At 35.1% G+C, this 21013-nt stretch overlaps 1 protein-coding gene across 1 annotated transcript in view; it reads right to left on the minus strand.

Annotated features, from left to right (window-relative positions):
* The window catches only part of LOC128233400 (uncharacterized), a 62660-nt gene extending 46987 nt beyond the window's left edge, over positions 1-15673 (minus strand). The window contains exons 1-4 of the mRNA XM_052947059.1: positions 15336-15673; positions 9116-9373; positions 3511-3735; positions 2264-2458 (exon numbers count right to left, since the gene is read on the minus strand). Coding sequence (XP_052803019.1) covers positions 2264-2458; positions 3511-3735; positions 9116-9373; positions 15336-15396 — 739 coding nt within the window. The 5' untranslated portion in view covers positions 15397-15673. The remainder of the gene's footprint in view (positions 1-2263; positions 2459-3510; positions 3736-9115; positions 9374-15335) is intronic.
* Between the last annotated feature and the right edge of the window lie 5340 nt (positions 15674-21013).

The raw sequence follows: 21013 nt of genomic DNA on the forward strand, positions 1-21013 counted from the left end.
TTCATGGCCAAAACCATTTTTCAACTTTTAAATGCTTTTTTCTTCAAAAGAGAAATTGAAAAAAATATTTGGGGAAAAAAGGGAATTGGGAAAGGGGGAATTTGGAAAAAAAGGGAAATGGAAAAAAAGGGTGTTGAAAAAAAAGCCAATTGAAAAAAATGGAATTGGAAAAAAGGGCATTGGGGAAAAAAGGGGAATTGGGAAAAAAAGGGAATTGAGCGGGCCAAATTTTGCTCATCTTTTGTTGTTTCAGCTGAAAAAGGGAGATAACTCAACAAGTACTGGACTCAAGAGTCTTGGACTGGCTAAACCTATGATTATTCAGGGATGTGATTGACCAGGCAGCTAAAGGGTTGAAACTATTTTGCAATGGGTTCTGTGGGTGGGTGCTTTACGCCCTAAATGGAGGTAAAAAACAGTGAACAGTGAACCACACAGACACACTGGCTTTTTAAGTAAAGAAGCCATTTTGAGTGCTCGCCAGAGAAATATGAATCAAACTGGAGTGCCAATACTAGCAATGAATAAAGTAACAATCAAATGCACACACTACTTTTTTTATCAGTTTAAAAAAAAATATATATATATTTTTATTTATTTTTTTGTCCCTAGAGCCATTACATCTGCAGAAATTCGCAAATCGGAAAACTAATCACATCCTTTGGTATTGTCTCAGGCAAAATTGGCACTTTGTTCATCTTAATACATTGAATGGATTCCGATTTATGTCAATGGTTTTTGCTCTATGATGGCAATGCTGCCGATAAGAACACCAAAACTATGACAATTGTCAACTTTATTATTCCCAAGAACAGCCGAGCTATTGAAAAGCAAAGAGCAAAATTCCAGCAGATTGATCACTGTTCCAATTCTATCTTTTTTAATTATGTTCATATCACGACAATTCATCGACAGAGAAGGTATGAATAAAGTAATTAAAAAAAAATTGTCGGCAGCTGTACATAATGATACAATGATATCTGCACAAAAACCTTAAATGAATTCAACTTTATAATCATATTCATATTATATTCATATTATGCAATATTTTCAACCACTGAACATATTATACAAGGAGCAATATAATTTTTTTGCTAGATTTTCATCCAAATTTTATTATGGGGGCAGGTGGTGACATTTTAGTTTTTATAATTTTTTTGCTAGATTTTCATCCAAATTTTATTATGGGGGCAGGTGGTGACATTTTAGTTTTTATAAATTTTTTGCTAGATTTTCATCCAAATTTTATTATGGGGGCAGGTGGTGACATTTTAGTTTTTATAATTTTTTTGCTAGATTTTCATCCAAATTTTATTATGGGGGCAGGTGGTGACATTTTAGTTTTTAGTTTTCTTAGCTGACTGTTTTACCGTTGAAAATGTGTTCATGCTTTTTCTTATTGCATTTAAGGGACCATAATATTATACATGTTTCTCTAGATGAGCCATAAACACCATCATAACAATTCTCCTTTTATACAGGTGTATGTTAATGCACCAGTCAATTGTAACCACAGCCCCCCCCAGGTCCGGGGGTATACCGGGGATAACTGGGAAAATGGGCCGTGTTTTTACCTTTCATGGCCCCGCAGTGCCGGGTGTATGCTGTGGTTTTGTCTTTGCTTTAAATATAGCGGGGAATGGGCCTTAACTAGGGTCCCTGGGGTGCGTGCCCATTTGGTGGGGATTTAACCAACTGTTTGTCCCCGCTGGGCTGGAATTTTAGCTGGGGTTGGCTGGACCGAAAGTCAAACTGACTGGTGCATAACATCGACACCGGATGGTTTGAGAACACCGTTCCTGGACAGTACTGGACCCATACACAAATACAGAGTTTCATTCAATACTTTTATTTGAGTCAATAAAATTTAAGGGGGTCGGAAAAAGATGGGGCAGGCAGGGATGAAAATGTAGCAATTAATTCATAGTGGCCTTACTTTACAATCATTAAAACCAGAGTTGTGGGCCTTGCTACACATGTGCCTATGATCTCTTGCAAAATGTGTACCAAGTTTCATAAAAATATCTTGAGGGCTAATTATGGTCAAGGTCAAAGCTGTTGCAAAATGAAGAGGCTAATGATTAGGACACTGATGATGACGACGACGACGATGATGATGATGACGATGATGTTGATGATGATGATGATGTTGATGATTATGATGATGATGATGATGACTATGATGACAACAAAGTCAGTTCCATGACAACACCTCCAACTCCTTTACATCAGCCAAGCTAATAAGATACAACTAATAACACACCTTGATACTTGATGGTTAGTTTGGACTTGTTCGCCTGGTCCACCTGGTAATATGTGAAGCAGTAGTTTGTCTCTGGCGGACATTTTGTCGCTTTTCCGTCCGGCTGTATTACGCCCATTCCATTCTTTTCCGTCATTTTCCCTGCCACAGATTCAGGACTTTTGAACGAACACATCATAAGTCCATTTTTTCCATCTGTAAAAAAGAGGAAAATTTCGCATCGGGTGGACATTGATAATAGGTTTGTCTCATTATCAATATTTCTTATCGACAGGCTTCTGAATGTTGGATGGACTATTTCTTAGACAGTGAACTTATATCTGAATCTATAAGGTTGACAGACTATGTATTGCATTGTGTATTTACATGTGTCCAAATGTTTGACGGGCTATTTATTGCAAGGTGTACTAATACCCAACACTCAAGGTTTGGTGGACTATTTCTTTGACAGTGTATTTACATGTTTCTAAAAGGATGACAGACAATTTCTTGGACAGTGTACTAAAATCTGGCTCTCAAATGTTGCTGGACTATTTCTTAGACAGTTTATTTACAAGTTTCTGAATGTTTGACTGACTATTTCTCAGACAGTGTACTTAATATAGAGACAAAGAGATGTTTATATAGCCATATTTTTGCACATATCTTTGCACATATCTTTCACATTTTCATGACCTAGCCTTCAAGCATTTGCATGAAGCAGACATAATAATGCAAGGTAACATAAAGAGCTGCAGATTAATTAGCCTTGAAAGCGCAGTATGAGCAATTTATACTTATTATAGGCAATTTGTCTGAATTTTCAGTTTGCCTGTGAATTTAGTATAAAAAAAATTCAAGAATATAAAGAATATCAGTTCCACGGATTTGTCTAGTCAGTTCATGTTATTTTCAAGGATTTCAAAAAAATGAGACACTTGTTATTTTCAAGGATTTCAGAAAAATGAGGCGGAAATCTGAATTGCAAAATTATTTCTGTTTCATAAATTATTTACCTTGAATATTTGATGAATCTTTCATTCTGAATAGAAAACCTTGACCTAGCTTAGTTTGTATTCATTTCCTCTAGCTAGAATGTGATGAAAGCTGATTAGTTTGAATCCTAGTTAAAAAAATCCATTTTAATAGGCTCAAAACAAATGCCCTCGACCGGGCTTAACCCCATGACCTCTTGGATGAGAGACAGTAACCTAATCGTCCTATACCACTAGACCACTCTCCCCCCTAAACAAACCCCGCTCTTATACCTTTCCCTTTATCTTCCTGCCTCTGGTTGTCCTGCGTGCTTACGGCCTTATATGGAGCCTTCCCCTGTGAGGTTACAATGTCAGTATGATTATCGTCATTACACTTGTTCCCTGTACAGCAGCAGTAATTCAGCTGCGACACACGCGTCGTATCTGAGGTCGAGAACCGGCATCGCGACGCTCGACAGTCTTCAAGGACTTCTGTGGTTGGATTATTCCAACAACCTGCAGATATGAAGGGAGCAATTAAACATGAGGGCCTAACATTATATAAGAAACTATATACCCTACTGTCAGAATCATTATATAATGACATTATAAGGACCGGCCAGTCAGCCCCTAAACGTGTATATGAGCCCAGAAATATTTACCTTCAGGGGCTGGCTGGACTTTACATGTTTAATGCCATCAATGGCCCGAAGCGGTGAGTTATTATGTGAGATGTATTATACCAAACATTTCAAATCATTTTCGACATTTTTTTGCTGTTTTCCTGACAATTAAAATTATACAGAACATCGCATTTCATAATAAATTATGTATAATATCTGAGTGTATGTATTGTGAAAAATGATCAGTTTTAGGTGTCGTTCTTATAATTTATTAAGATGCTACTGCAAAGGATAAGGGAGTCATTTCACAAACAATCCTAAGGAGCAGTTTTCTTCCTAGGAGTCTCAGTTTAGAAAGAGTAAAAATGTACTGTTAAAAATAATTTCTATGAACAAAATAACTCCTATGCTTCTAGATCTTTAAAGCTGCACTCTCACAGATATACCATTTTTACAACTTTTTAATTTTTTGTCTTGGAAAGAGCAATTTTTCGCATAAATATCTGCAAACCAATGATATAAGATTGCTGACAAAAAATCAGATCGTAGATTATAATATTTCTGTTTAAAAATTAATGTTTTATGGCTTAAATCGTTACTAACGGGTTAAGAAAAATGCCTAAAACATCATGTTTTTAACTTAAATATAAAAATCTGCAATCTATTTTTTTGTCAGCAGTCTTATATAACTGGTTTCCATAGAATTTTCGCAAAAATTGGCTTGTTCCAAGACAAAAATAAAAAAAGTTGTCAAAATGTTCAATCTGCGACAGTGCAACTTTAAGAACTGATGAATATATGAATTAAATGTTATAATGTTTGCAAACATATTGCAACCCACGAAAACCACGAACATTAATGCCCCACGAACATTAATGATTTCACAGTATATCATAATTAGAGCTGCAACAATGCATTTAAAGCTCGATTCGATTCCGATATGAAACATGTCAATTCAAATTTTTTAATTCAATTCATGTTTTACTTATTGCTGTATTTAATTTTAAGTTGTATATTCAAAGCATATTTAATCATTATAAAGGATGAAACACTAGGACAGTGTTTCATTAAGAACAACATTTAATTAACAAAACTATCTGTTTACAAAGTAAAATAACAAAAACAACAGCACATACTTATAACAGAAACAACCTGTTAATAAATGTTTAATGAAAAAAAAACATGACAAGGATTTGTTATTCATTCAAGTTTAATTAACAGATAGTTTCTGTTATATATGTGTGGTGTTTTTCTGTACATGTCAAATTTGACGATTTGACAGACTTTTTAAGTTTGAACACATCAATGGAGAGATTCCTTTTCAAATGCTGCATGTTATTAGTCGAGCTGCTGGACTTTGGAGAACATACATCATCGAAATAATTTTTACATGTTGTTTGTTGTATCAATCCCTCGCGGGGCCCGAAATGTGCCCAGTGTTTTGATTTTAGTATTTCAGGGGCATCTTTCAATGAGGGAGACGCCATGTGACTTGGCTTGTAAGAATAGAACTCTATTATTGATAGATGCAAGATAAACTATATTAACCAATCTCACGCCGCGTAACAAAAGTCAACATGTTTAGAATGCGGATACAACCAGTCATTTTGTACATGTATGCATGTTTAATATGCGGATCAAATCAAATTTTTGGGTTTCCGTATGGAATCGAATCAGCAAGCTTATATAAAAAGGTTTTTTTTCGATGCATTGGAGAGAATCATTGCACCTCTTATCTTAATTCATATTTCAAAGTTTGTTTGTTTGGATGCCGCTGTTCATCAATAAATCGAGTATAAAGGATCTGGTCGGCCGTGGGTATCGACAATATGAATGTTGATGTTTAAAATATGAATGTTGATGTTTAAAATGTGACTTTTTTGGAAAACAAGAGATAGGCTCCAAAACCTTTTTCGTATGGAAGATTTAATCTGTTCTTAAGAAACACACTTTATCATTTCTTTTCATCTATTCTCGTAAAGCATTTTTTTTAATTTCAAAGTGAAAATAGAATTTCCAATTATATTTAAAATGAGGCATATTTTCCATTTTGAAAGGCCTCCAGCCACATTCCCAAAATGGTAGGTGAAAAAAAAACATGACATTGCGGGAAATTGAAATCCAGTGCTTTCAACCTAAAAATAATTATCTGTAGCCTACAAAGAAACATATTAAATTTGTACCCACTTGGAAAAAAAATTGTATTTTATGAAACTTGCTAATAATAAAACCTGCACCTTGTTTATTTCAATAGAGTACTGGTAATTATGTTATGGCAGATGAATAATTCATTTAGTCATTACACACTTATTAAACTGCACGCACAAACAACCACAATGACTATTTTATCTTTCTCAGACTTCAAGATATGGAGATATTGATTTACATGCTCATTCTACATGCACAATAACATTATGCATAAGGCTACGCATGACTGCCTCAAAAGAGTCTCATATGACTTAAGTTAACTGGTATTCAACAAATTAACTTGACCACAAAAAAAAAGATTTTGTTCTCTATCCAAAGAAAAACAATGCACATTTAGACTCAAATCTGGGATTGTTTCAAACCCTATTTATTGGGAGTTTCATGAAATGCATCACATTCCCAAGCAGTCTAAGAGCATGATCCAACAAGGCCAAATTGTGGTGCTCTTAGTTTTAATCCATCTACGAACCAATGATTTATTTCGCTTACGATGAGGGTTCATCGCCCACCAATTCGGCGATGAGTTTTAGGGGCCTATAAGCCCCCAAAGGCATTCAATGCCAGGCCCCAATTTCTCGAAAACTCTTAAGTCTCTTATAACAGGATTAAGCTATTAAGCTCACTATTTTTGTTTTTCAATTATTTGTATAATATCTAATTCTTTAAGAGTTTTTTAACTTTGGATAGGCATTATCTTTATGATAATCATAATAAACCATTTTTCATTAATTAAAGTTCAATTTAAGTATGTATTTTGGCTAATTGAAATAAGCTACTTAAGCCTGTTAAGCTTAAGAAGTTTCCAGAAATTTGAGTCTGACGCAGATGCAAAACTGACTTGAAATAGAAGCAAACTTGAGTGTTAATTTTAACCACAAAAAAGTAACAATCAAAAGTATTTGTTTTCGTTTCTGGAGTCATTAGATCTGCGGAAATACACGAATCCACAGACAAATCTCATCCTTCTATTATTAGTATTAGCATGTTTTGTACTCAAAATACATTGTTTCGAATTATATTTGAAACAACGCCTTGAGCACAAGGCACAGAAACATTTTAAGCATCATTTAGTCATTTACAGAGTTTATTTTTTTTATCTCGAAGAATGTAATACTCTGTAATAAAAAGTCAAATACCCATATACTTCCTATTTGAAATCGCAAGAATTGATTTTTGATCCTGAAACATTTCAGTCCCGTAATAATTTTCTGAGGTCATGCACATCGTCACAGGACTGCAGCTTGCAGAATGGTTGTTAAATCAATTCATTCCAAAAGCTATTTGTCAGACTGACACTTGCACCCATTCTTTTATGATGTCTTAGCAAAATTATTCGAAACATTTGCTAGTGGCAATCATGCCACTGCAAACAAAAAATACTTTAAGACCTGAAACTGTTTGTTTTAAAGAATCCAACCAAAACATGAGCTAATTATCTGATAGCTCCATTAACTAATGATAGGCCAAAAATATATTTGTGTGGTAAGTATTACATCTTGTCCCAAAACAGGTAGGGTTTATTTTTTATTTTCTTTATAAATCATAAATGCTTTATGTAAGAATGTTATTGTCATTATTGGGGAAAGTTATCACCATGCAGTTTCAGGCGCGTAGCTGGCTGTACACAAATACACAGTTGCATAATAAAACTTTGACAGGTCTAAGTTTTTGTCATACCAAAAATCCAAAATTTGAAATAAAAACCAAAGTGGTGTAGGGGTTAATATGCTGTCCGTCAATTGGCCTTATTTCAATCTGAGTAGACCCCAAATGGCCCTAGCTACCTGCCTGAGTATCATGCTTTAAATGTTTTTAAACTACATATTAAAACACACACTAACAAAATAGCTTTTTTACCGACAGGCTATGAAAAACGGTATGGCCAGCACTTATTTCATAGCTTTATTCAGTCGGGTAACCCTAATTAGAAGTTGTTATTTTTAGTCTTAATTGTACTTTCACTGTTTTTTTGCTCTTTTAAATTCAACCGAGATCAGAAGTTAACAGTCATTGAATTAATGCTTTTGGATGATCAAGACTAAATTCTTACACTAGAGCTTGGCATCAAAATAATAAAAAAAGCCCTGCTATATTATTTTTTAAAGTAATAAGATCAAAAATTTTAGCAAGTCCAGCAAGCAATTTTACAGTGCAGGGCTAATGGACTTTTGCTTATTTAGAACACAACAAGAAATTACCTATTTGCAATTTTTAAAGGCCAAAAAAATCATGTTTGTTGTATGATTTTCTGTTTATTTTTTACAATTTATTATCAGCCCAAGAAACAATTTAAAATGACACAGAAATAATATTGAGACACAAGGCATCCAAAATTCACATTATTATCCGGCCTAAAATAAAAATACGTTTGGATAGGGGTACCTGACTCTACCTACGAAATAAGCACCGACACAACCATTTTAAAAAACAGTGTGTTTTAATATGTAGTTTTAAGCCTTTAACGCTTAATACAGATGACCAATGATGAACATAACGTTCTTATATAAAGCCTTATAATTATTTTTTTTAAACCTACCTACCGTCTCCCTGGCCTAGTGGTTAAGCATCCGCCTACGGAGCGGGAGGTCGTGGGTTCAATCCCTGGCCGCGTCATACCAAAAGACGTTAAAAATTGGTACAAGCAGCTCCCTTGCCTGGCGCTCGGCATTTAAAGGGTAGTGCTTGGAAAAGTGGTGTACTCAGTACTGGTTTAACCCAGGAAAGTTGTACCCCATGTATCGGTGCTTTACACCGAGCACATACAAGAACCAAGGGCTCTTCAAAAAGGGCTAGGGTATTGCACCCGGACTTCCTTGTATCCCACCACTGTCTCTTCAGCGTGCTGTTCCTTCAGCAAAAACAAAGGACCCCGTTGGAAATAAGTGCTTGCACTTTCACAGGTTATCCTTGATGGAAGGTCTAAAGAAATACATACAAATATACCCTACCTGTCTTGGAAAAGGATGTAACCCTAACCAAACCATTTTTTTATTTTTGGCCTCGGACAGATACATTGACTCATCTATGTCGATTACTTTGTTTCGGTAATTGTACATCAAACATACCTTGTTTGACAACAACCGGTTTCTCCTGCCCGCTGGACGGATTCAACCAGAGGGTATAACAATGGCTTGTGCCCTCAGTGTCGGGACACTGCTCGTAGCCATTGACCTTGAACACACCACGATGACGTTGCCACTGTCTCTCAAGATATTGGTAGAAGTCTGCAACATGTCCATCGTGCATCGGTGGACCAACTGTCTTGTTAAGCGTGTAACTGTCATCCCGGTAGGCGCAAAATGTTGGCTCGCCATGAGTGGTCCCTTTAAACATAAGGTCAAACAGATTTTAACATTCATAAATTTGTTCCTGCCTCGTGCAAATTTTGCAAACCTATTAAAAAAAATTATTCAATTTTGTATACCGGTTATTAACTAATTTAACAATGATCTCATATAATTCGATTCTTTCTTGTTCATACTAAGGCAATGAACCTGTTACAAAAACTCAAAATCTATACCAAAAAAGTACATGAAGTGGGCTTGAAGGCAAATTTTCCTGAGATTGGCTTTTTTCTATTATCTAATAAAACAGCCTATAACACAGTTTTACCTATTAGATGCACAAGTTCCATGATCATAAATGCAGCAAGCTTCATGAGGCCCTGATTATAGATCTATAGATTAACTTGTTTGATCATCAATTATATATTTTTGTTCAAGCTGCCTTATATTGGGTTTCCTTCTATATATGTCTAATGAAACAGGGTATAACATAGCAGTTCTCTAGCCAGGATTTGAAAAGGGCAGTGTGCTACATGTAGGTCACTTTTGATTTGCATTAAAGGAGCCTGAATAGGGCACTTGCAAGGGCCAAAATTCAATTCAAATTGGGTATGTGTTGTATCTACTTTAATACTAATAGTTTGTTATGAATACCTTAGCTGTTATCTATACTTTACTGACTATAGTGTCAAATTCATATTTATTTATTATTTTAATACTAATTTCTGAAAAATGTATCTGTCCCCATAAGAGCACAGTAGGGTGCTAGTTTAAAATCATAGACGTGTTATACGGGATTCTTCCAATCCCTAACGTCTAAAAAGGGTTTGTGCAAAAACAGGGGGTGTTTGAAAAATATTGAAATTGTATTAAGTGAAGTATTTTATGGTAAATTGATCATAAAGGTTTATATTCATATTTAACCATGTAAGTGAAAAGTTATTTTGCACAAACAAGCATTTAATGCATTAAAACACATTATTTACCTTTCCAATAAAACGAAAGTTGACTGACACAGACAACAATTATGCCTAGCGAAACAACTCAACCCAATCGTAATAACTCGGCCACCTCCGACAAGCTTCGAGATAGACCTAGTAAATACAATCGTAACAACTCGGCCATGGCCTTAATGTTCCGATTGTTTTAAAATTGTGCCCTGAAGCCTTGCAGGTTCCCTTCATGTATATATTGTTATGTTTTGACAGAATGAAATGAAGAAAACCCGTCAAACTCAGAATTATTCGTTGGATATTTATTTTTTGTGTACGGAACTAATATAAAATAACATAATCTGGTAATATTTCTTGTTTTTATGATATTTTATAGACTCAATATGCTTTAACCCGGAATCCCGATCGGAATAACTACCCACTTTTCTTACAAAACAATTTTGTACATGAAGTATTTGCCATATCAAAAATCGTAAAAAAAAATCTGTCAACGTACAATTATTTGGACTAAGTAGGGTGCAGGAAAAGGGCAGGAGGGTGCGGGCAGGAGGGTACACCACCCTGCTATTTAGGCCTAGCTGAAGCACTGCATAGTTTTTACTGTTCAGTGCACAAGTTCCATGATTATAACTACTGAACAATAAGTGAGGCCCTGATATAAACTATTGGGAGACTTATTTGAAAGTCATTAGAAAGTAAACTGTGATCATTGATTAATAAAAATCAACTATAAGGGCCTCAAATATTTGAATCAGAAATGGGTGAAATGGTGAGGCCCTGATAAAAACTATTGGGAGACTTATTTGAAAGTCATTAGAAAGTAAATTGTGATCATTGATTAATAAAAATCAACTATAAGGGCCTCAAATATTTTAATCAGAAATGGGTGAAATGGTGAGGCCCTGATAAAAACTATTGGGAGACTTATTTGAAAGTCATAAAAAAAACACAGTATAAACTGTGACTATTGATTAATTAATAAAAAATATATCAATTATTCAACTATGAGGGCCTCAAATATTTCAATCTGTGATAGGTGACATACAGCTTATCTGTGAGACCTTTTTTGTTCCTTTAAACAACACTGCCGTTTGCCTTTTAGATGTTTTTCAACATTTAAATTCAATTTACATGTTGTAACGAAGCTTGAGTTATGAAGTATGATGAGAAAAATCTTGCAAATAAAAATAATTTTCCCTGGTACCACTACCAGTAATGACTTCCTGCTGATTACTGAACTTAAGTGTTCGGTTAAAAGAGTGGTTAATTATGATAAGTGGTAGAATTGCTCTTGAGATGTATGCCGAATTAAGTTTGCTCTGAAAATTACCAAATTTGCCATAATTTACGCCGTCTGTGCGTGTCTTCTGAAACACCTTCTAGCAATAAAATTCATGTCGAAATATGTCTGTAAAAATTGGTAGTGTGTAGCCCAAGAGTAATACTATAGGGTAAAGTATTAAACCCTGAAAACAACAGACCGATAAATTGTCTCAAGACAAATTAAGCTCAATTTATTGATGTTATGAATCAGGATTTAGGCATTATATAAGGGCCTAAAATCTGTGGCGAAGCCCAGGAAGTGACCACCTGCATGTTAATTAGGGCACGCGCGTGTACTGGGACAAATATGGTAAGTCGGTCTTTTTGGATGTTAAGTCAAATTAATTGGGATCAAGAAGTAATTTCCGTCACCATAATATGATCTTTGAAAAGGGTTCCAAGCACAAAAAATTAAGTACCGGGTACCTTATAGCCTCCTGACATGAATATCAAGTTGTTTTGGATTCACATGCAATTACGAACAATGATTGCCTCATTATTCAGTACAATCACATTTCATTTAGTTAATACAAAGGGCTCTACATTTATTTACATTTATAGTAACAATAGTTGTAGCCTTGACCTATTCGATGTACACTTATGCACCAGTCAATTGAAACAACCGCCCCCCCCCCCCCAGGTCCGGGGGTATACTGGGGATAACCGGGGAAAAGGGCCGTGTTTTTACTTTCCAGGTGGCACCGCAGGGCCGGGTGACCATGGTGGTTTTGTCTTAGCACCAAATTTAGGGGAGATTGGGCCTTATATAGAGTCTCTTGGGTGGGGCATTTGGCCGGGGTTTTACCATCAGTACGTCCCCGCAGGGCGGGGATTTTACCCGGGGTTGGCTATTCCCCGGACCAGGGGGGGCTGTGGTTACAATTGACTGGTGCATTATAAATGTGAATTTTGGATGCAAAGTGCAGAGAACCTCTATTCATTATGTGGGGTCAATTTATGCAATTTATGAGTAGAGAATTAAAATGTAAAAATTGTAACCAAACATATTACAAGCAAGCTATTTTTTCGTTTTAAAAGATTGCAAAACAGGTCATTTCATGTTCAACTCCAAATTCAGTTGAATACGAACTGCAATATTTTGACCTATAACATACATGCCATATTTCTGAGAGGCTTCCCAGGGGATTTTGGTCAGAATTCCAGGTGATTTTGATATTACACCAGGGGATTTTTACGCGATGAAAATTTGCACAATATATGCATTTATAATATAAGAATAAATACAGAAATATACTCAATACAATTATTTTTGGACTTAGTCATCATGGTCCTTCATGGAATTTCACACTCATAATATTATTGATGCTTTCCACTGTCAACCTTAAGCAAGTTTTGAAAAAAAAAATTTTTATTGTTATTACTTTTTTTTTATATTACTTTTTTTTTATTCCAGGGGATATATGAATCCCCCCGGCGGGGGACCAGGGGATGGGTCAAAATTCCGGGGGGATTTTCCCCCCACCGGGGAATATGGCATGTATGCTATAATATCTTTACAATAATTTATTTTACATTGTTGTTATCAGTAAGCTACATGTATACCCTTTCAAATTATACAGAAATTATATGGGGGTCACCTGAGGAATTAAATTTAAATATAGCCACAGCCATATGAACCATGGATTGGAAACAGCCTGGTATCATAATCAGTGAAACTATAAGAAAAAATAATTCATTTATAATCCTTAGCGTGCATTCAGCAAATACTTGGAATGGAGATAATCGGCAATCGGCAATCTCTGTTTATTTCCATCACTCCAACCACTTGTATGTCCGTTACACAAGTAATTAATCTGTTTGTATTTTTCGAACTATATGGACTTAGTAAAAAGACATGATTAATAAAGAAAATGGTTTGAATAGGAAAGAAAATTAATCAAGAAAACTTCATTAGTCTATATATAGTCAAAACCTTCGTCTATAAAATGAACAGAAGAAATAATTTAAACATGATCCTATATAAAGCGCACCCTCGACACGTATCAGGAAATTCCGCAAGTGAAATGGTTATTGCGGATATATTCACAAATGAAATCTAGTTACTGACTAACTATGAAAGAAATCTTTATAGAGACAAGATAGAACGAAGTTTCCTATCCATGGTTTTTATTTCCATGATATTATTACCAATGATTTCGATAAAATGACAAACTTGGGCCAAGAAACAGGAAAATTTGTCTGACTCAGTAGTGTTCCAGGCAACAAGAACTTCAAAACTATATCCAACCAAATCTATATCCTGGTTGGCAGTCTGACCATGCCTGTTAGGAATCTTTCTTTTATGTTTTTTCTGTTAAATAGAACGTAATTTTCAATGCTGTTATTTTCACTGCATTTGATATTTTTTCTGCTTTTATAGATCTCTGTTTTGTTTCGGGCTGTTTGTTTTTAACAAAAGTAAAAATATTATTGTACTCTGTGCAAGCTTTAAAATCTTTAAAATGATGTCACTAAAATGACATCATATTATTCATATCGCGCAATTTTCTAATAGATGCCAATTAAACTGACATATTTCACAATTTTATTGAGTAAAAAATAACTGATAAAATGCCAAATTTAGTTGCAAGATCTTATTTCAAATCTAATTATAACTCATAATCACAGAAAATGATATTTTCTCTCATAGCTGTGCGACTCATAAAAATATTGTTTTACAATGCTAATCACTCAGTGAAATAAATTTAGATCTTGCACAATAATTCAAATATGCTCTATACCTCAAGTCACCTATATACATATGTGTGCTCGACACGATAATGAGAAAGGATAGCTCAAAATGCAGTAAATACTTTTAAAGTGATATGACATTATTTAAATCTTATCAATATCATTATTGTGACTTCGTGTTCTTAACTACTTAGCCAGTAATAAGATGTTTATTCAACGTATTGACATTCTGACATTGGTAGACATAATTATGGAACATCTTCCATTTTATATTGAGGCTGCTGCTGCTGCAACAATACATGTACTTTATTCTGACCCAAGGCAATATATAAATTATTTAAAAGGTGGCATGGGTATAGTTCAAACCCTGGCAGGAAAGCTGTCTAGTCTCATGAAGAGCGATTCATGCTATTGGATCACAGTCCACTTGAACTGCCCATCAGCAGGATTAAGTGGTCTACCAATATACAGATGTCGGACAATAGATTTGTTAGCCGTTTGACATCCTTAAAAACAAGATTTCGACCCCAACACGGGGCTATTTGTAGAGTTTCTCAAATATACATGTATAAAGGGCACCAATACATGCTTCTATCAGGGAAAGACTCGAATATTCACACAAGATATCAGTTTTCGTCACAAGCAGTAGGAATTAGTTTGGTTATTTTACAAAACTCAAATGCACGAGCATGCATGAATATGCTAAATTAATATGCTGCCATTTGAGACATGCATTAAACTGAATTCTTAAACATAAGTTTAAAATGATAATGAAATTACTATTCAATATAAAAGTGTATGCATTAATTATATGATTGTCATTTGGTCAAGTGTTTACATACTTTTCTCTGCTATTATAATTTTTAGATCAAACAAAATATAAACATTGGACTATTACGTCAAAATGGATACCATACTGCACAGAAGTCCGGTGCATTTTTATCTGTCAAAGATAACCACTCCAAAAGTAAACAAATACATCGTACATGAGAGGAAGACCACTTTCTTTAACAATGACAACGCCATGAACTTACCTATAAACAACAGGCAGATCACAAAGGCTGTGATCGAGGGACCTTTTATCCACAAATCCATGTTAAAACACCTTCATTTTGTATCGCGGTGCACCAATAATGGCAATATGGCGCACAGCACAGTAATGCACAGCTAACTCGGTCAACCGTCTAGACGATAGTGTCTAGGTCATGTATTACCCAATACACATCTATTGAGCATGAATTCATCGATACCAGTCTTCAAAATACATTGGTCAACACTATAGCCGGACAATAGCCACGGACAGCTGATCAAATTCAATACACAAAATGCGTACACAATCCGCTAATCGCTTGAACCGAGACTGTGTATTGCATGTTGCACATTTAATAGACTCTTCCGAGATTTTACTACCCTTTCATGTGGTGTTATTTTTAATTGGAATATTACAATTCAGAAATAGGGGTGTTGGGTTGATATGCAAGTTACGTCATCAAACTGCAGCCTTAATGGAAAAGCAGTTTAGTGTTTTTAAAAAGTGAATTGCCATAGAAACGTTTCATTTTTTATTATTTAAACCTTTTTTATGCAGTAGATGTTACATACTTGAAAATAATTGATAATACAAAAATAATGTTAAAACCATTCAGATAAAACGGCATATTTTAAAACGGTTAAATAAAATGTAAAAAACTTATTTACCGCCATGTCTGATTTTCGAGAACATTTGACAATATTTCGCTATTTATTGATACTGAATATCAGTTAGGAGGGTGGCTGAACAAACATATTATTTGATTGTTTTTACTTCTTATATATCTTTAAACCTTTTTGGTATGGTTTTCAGGAGCGGATCTAGAATTTAAAGTCGGGGTTTTGGGTTGAATTGGGAGAGTAACTTTTGGGTGCAACCAAGATTGTATGCCCTTCATAGCCTCCCTCGATAAAAAGGCTTACATGAGTCTATTGTGAAGAAGGGGGGGGAGGAGGAGGAGGAGGTGGTGGTGGAGGTGGAGATGGAGGAAGAGGAGGAGGAGGAAGAGTAGGAGGAAACAAATATGTAAGAACTTATATTAAAATACATTTAAGGAGAGAGAAGACACATGTCCCAAGTTATCTAGGAATGAATGACAAAATAATCTAATATTGTGAACATCGATGGTTTTCAAAAAGAAAAGAAAATATCTCTTGAGTTCTTTTATACCTATGCAACTGCCAATCAAATTATACAGAACTGCGATTGGACATATGACAAAGAAACCGACAGACAGACAAAACACAGGCGAACAGACGGAATCATGAAGAACAGACAACCCTGTTTGACTGTACACCGGCGTTTTTCACAAATGACAAGAATAAACATTTGGGCCATAAGTTCATTATGATTGTTTTTCAAGGTCACAATCAGCAACGCCAGTGTCAGAAATCAAAACTACGTATTTGTCAAACTTTAGGTGATAAATTATTGCAAAGTAGCATGTATTTTGGGTAAACTGGCAATGAAACCATCAAGATCTCGTCATATTAATTTGTAAACATAGATTCGCCAAAGGTTTTCCGTGAATACATTTTTATGATCCGTGGAAAAATTCGGGGAGCATATAATTAACTTTCATTCATGCGTATATCCGTCCGTCCCACTATCCGTGTGCGCACTGTTTCTCAGTAGCCATAGACTTGTACTCAATGAAACTTTATAACAGAGAAGCTTCACTAACAAGTGGAGATGTGCATGTTTAATTATTAACACGTTCTGGCTCGGTGAGTTTCGGACAGGGTTATGACCCTTTTATTTTCTTAATACATTGTACTATCATATAGGACCAGTTTTTTCCACTGGTCACTCTTGTCCGGGCTATTCTTCACCATTTGTCATCTTGAATTCAATGAAACTTTATGGGAAGCTTTATTGCCTTGATCGAGGAGTTGCCTGTTCACTTGAAATACTTAGAAGACACGTCTGGAAAAAAAATACGCGTGGAATTTACTTAAAAAATAGAAGCGCATTCCCAACGTGGTTCCAACCTCACTGAAGTCGACACTTTCATCGGAGGGCGTGCTTCATATTGAAGCCCCGGCACCTCAGCACGTGCAAGCGCCTCGAGCTTTGTTATAATCGTGATCACATATTTCTCAAAAACGTGATTTTTGAATTTTGCAGTCCAACAGTGCTTCACTATATTAAGTTTTGTCATTTAATGCTATGCTATATGCTATGTTATGTGTTAATTTATTATATGCTATAGACCATTCTTTTTATCATAATTCAATGCTAATTCTACGCTATGGTAATACTATAATTATAACTTGGTATGCTAAGAAATTGATATGCTATATTTATGTTATGTTTAATATGTTTTGTTAATGTTATGTTAATGTTATGTTGGTGCGATTTTAATGTTATGCTAATGCTAACTGTTATACTTATGCTATAATGATGTCATGGTGATGCTATGCTTATGCTATATGATATTTGCTATATGTTATATGCATATGATATCCTTATGTAATGCTATGCTGTGCCATGCCGTGCACAACCATGATTTCAAAAATATTATTTTAATTCGTCTTGCAGATTTAATTTTTCTAGCAGAATTAATCTGAGATATAACTGTTTTAAAACTAGTTGCATAAGTTATACTGGTTCATTGATATTTGTTTATGCATCTTTATTGCATTTTACCAAATAGAATTGTATCTCTATAGATCCTATAAGACATTATTTCGCGCAAAAGTGTATGCTATATTTTGACGTTATCAACGTTGACGTCATTTGACGTTGACGTCATTTCCTGTTTATTGCATACATACATTTGTTATGAAGACAAATGGCCAAAACGTTGTTTCATTAATAAAATTTCATAATTTGTGTTGAAGTTGGACTTCTTTAATAATCACCATATCAAATTTTACTAATGACCATTTATAGCTAAGCTACATGTATTTTTTGTGTAGACCAATCCATGGTCATTTAATGCTTATTATTAATTTCATGTGTATTTAGGATAGAAGTACATAAGGGAATATAAGTATCTATCATGTGTTTCCGGTACGGATAGAAAAATCTGAACCGAGGGCACGCGCGTAAGCAGGTAACGAGGCTTGCCGAGTTACCGGCCACGCAGCGTGCCCGAGGGTCGGATTTTTCGATCCGGACCGGAAAAACATGATTGATAATTTTTCTTGCATATCTAAAATTATCAATTTGTGGAAAAAATGACGTTGAAAACGAACTTTTGTACAATTACACCAAATAGCGCGTGAGACGTTGTTTACCGACGTCATAGAGCGCAGAAACTAAAAATAGCGTTTTTTTACAATTATTTATTTTCAATTTTAATTAAAAGTCTTGCAAACATATATATTTAATTGTTCTTTATTGAAATGGCATAATTTATTTTTCATAAACCATACAATAACTGAAATAAGAAGTGGCGCGTTGTTGCGCGTGAATCATCTTACATGGGGTATGTAAGATGGGTTTTTCCAGCACTGGTCACATGACCGGAAACACACGTCCGGTATGCAAGAATGAAAAATACTTCAGAACAACAGCCAAAAGGGCAGTAATGTCAGGTGCGTCCATTCTTCCCGGTTCATTGTTTTGAGTCCACGATTCGGTGAGTATTACCACTGTTTTCTATATATTTCAACGATAATTTTTAGAAACGACCTTGTGCACCGAATGAAGAGCAATTGCTCGTTTACGAAGACGCTTGTTTTGGATCAAAACAATGTCTGTATTAAAATATCTCGTGAAAACAATGCACGTTCTTACTAGGCTTCCCGACTCACTCAATGCATTTTTTGCTTCAAAACAACTATTTAATACCGTTCTCTTGCGTACAAACCCCACCCGATGCTTTGTTTTGGGCAATAACAGTTATTGCTATTGATTTCCGAATGCAGACAGCCAATTTTGGAGTTAAATCGGCTCATTTACGAAAATGCTTGCTGGTTCAATCTGTACATTTTTAGAACCTAGGTTCATCCCAAATCTGGAAGATCTATGGCACACTGTATTTACCCGAATTACCAGTCGTTTTGTTTTAGTTTTCACAAAAATTAATTTTGTTAATTATTTAATTAAATAAGAGGGTGTACAGATATATAATTTATATTTTCAGGGAATAAAAGATGAAACGAAAGAAGAGATCAAACATGAATTTAAATAGACAAAAACAAGACGTTTTAAGGTAGTCCATATAAACGACAAAATAAATGAACTCTGCATACTTGATGATAAAATAAAAATAGAGGTTCTTTATATATTAAAGGCACTATACACCTGACTGGCACCAAAAAAGATTTTTTTTCTGTAAAGAAATTCAAGACAAGTATTTAAGGAAATGTTTTACTCTTTCATATCATTAATGTAGAAAAAGAAATCGAGTCAGAGACCGGGCTGGGTCCGGTGTCGCCAAAATTGCAGTCCAGTGTGGTATCCACTGTACTACGAAGGCTGACCCTAAACGGCTGGAATACTTGAGCTATATACCTAACTTGGTTAGAGTCTATTGGTCATTATTGCGCTGAAAATGGTCATTTTCGCACTGGAAAGATCCCAGGTGGTTAATATTGCGCTAGACTGGTCATTATCGCCCTGGTCAGTTTCGACCTCTCAAATTTATCGTGGTTTTCGTGGATTTTCGTGTTCATTTTCGTGTTCAGTGTCAAGAATGGGTCTAGAAAAATGTTACAACTCCCTTCCCCGGGGGTACAAAAAAGTTATCTTTAAGACTTTTTTTCCGGCGTGGTTAAATTTTTTTCTGAGCACTGGAAATTGTTGGCTGTTTGTGCTATGGCAGTTTTTTTACGCCCTTTTATATAAAAAAACGCATAAAAATATCTTTAACCGTTTTCGAGCTGTAGTTGGGTAGGGTCCCCGGGGGTGTTTAGGGAAATAAGTAAGAAATTGAGGAGTCCAAATTGGGGTTTCTAATGTGTTTTTTCGTGTTTAGAGACGTGAAATACCTGTTTCTAGAGTGTTTGGTCGCTTCTTTAGTGGTTGACTATCTATTTGGTTATATCACGTGATGACATCGACTAGCGAATCACGCATTACGGGAATGAATTCCACTAAGAAGACATACCTAATAATCTTTTTTAATTGAAACAAATACGAAAAAACTGCGAAAAATAAATTAATTTTGAACTATGTGGTACTTCGGTTAGTAAGTTTCAATGCATTGTACAAATCGATACGAAGTTTATGTCAGGTTTCGACAATTTTCTCTCTTTTTCGCTATTTCATCATATGGAGTACAGCCCCTTTAAAATTGCTAATGTAATAATGTAAGGTAAAATTGTGGATTTTTTAAAACTACCTTTTTAGGAAATAGCAATGGAAAGGAGCTAAGAGTTTACCTTAAATAGTGTGCTATATGTTTACTTTGGCAATCGAAATAAAAAGGGACGCAACCTGCAGGAAACAGTCAACAATTTAAGGTCTTAAAACTCTTTTATGTAAAGACATAACCGTGTCTCGACTTACAATATAACCTCCAAAAATAATGACAGTTCTACTTTAAGTAGAGAGCCCTGTCAGTGTGTATACCACGTGATAAATATTGTCATAAACGCTACGTCCGAAAAAAAAATTTTGCTTCGTATGAAGACTGTAAACAAAGATAACGTTCCTATTTATACACCATTTTAAATGAAATATAGCGCAGTCTACGCCGCTAACGGAGCACCACCTTCGGTCGTTTACCAG

The sequence above is a fragment of the Mya arenaria genome, chromosome 5, assembly GCF_026914265.1.
Source record: "Mya arenaria isolate MELC-2E11 chromosome 5, ASM2691426v1".
NCBI lineage: Eukaryota > Metazoa > Mollusca > Bivalvia > Myida > Myidae > Mya > Mya arenaria.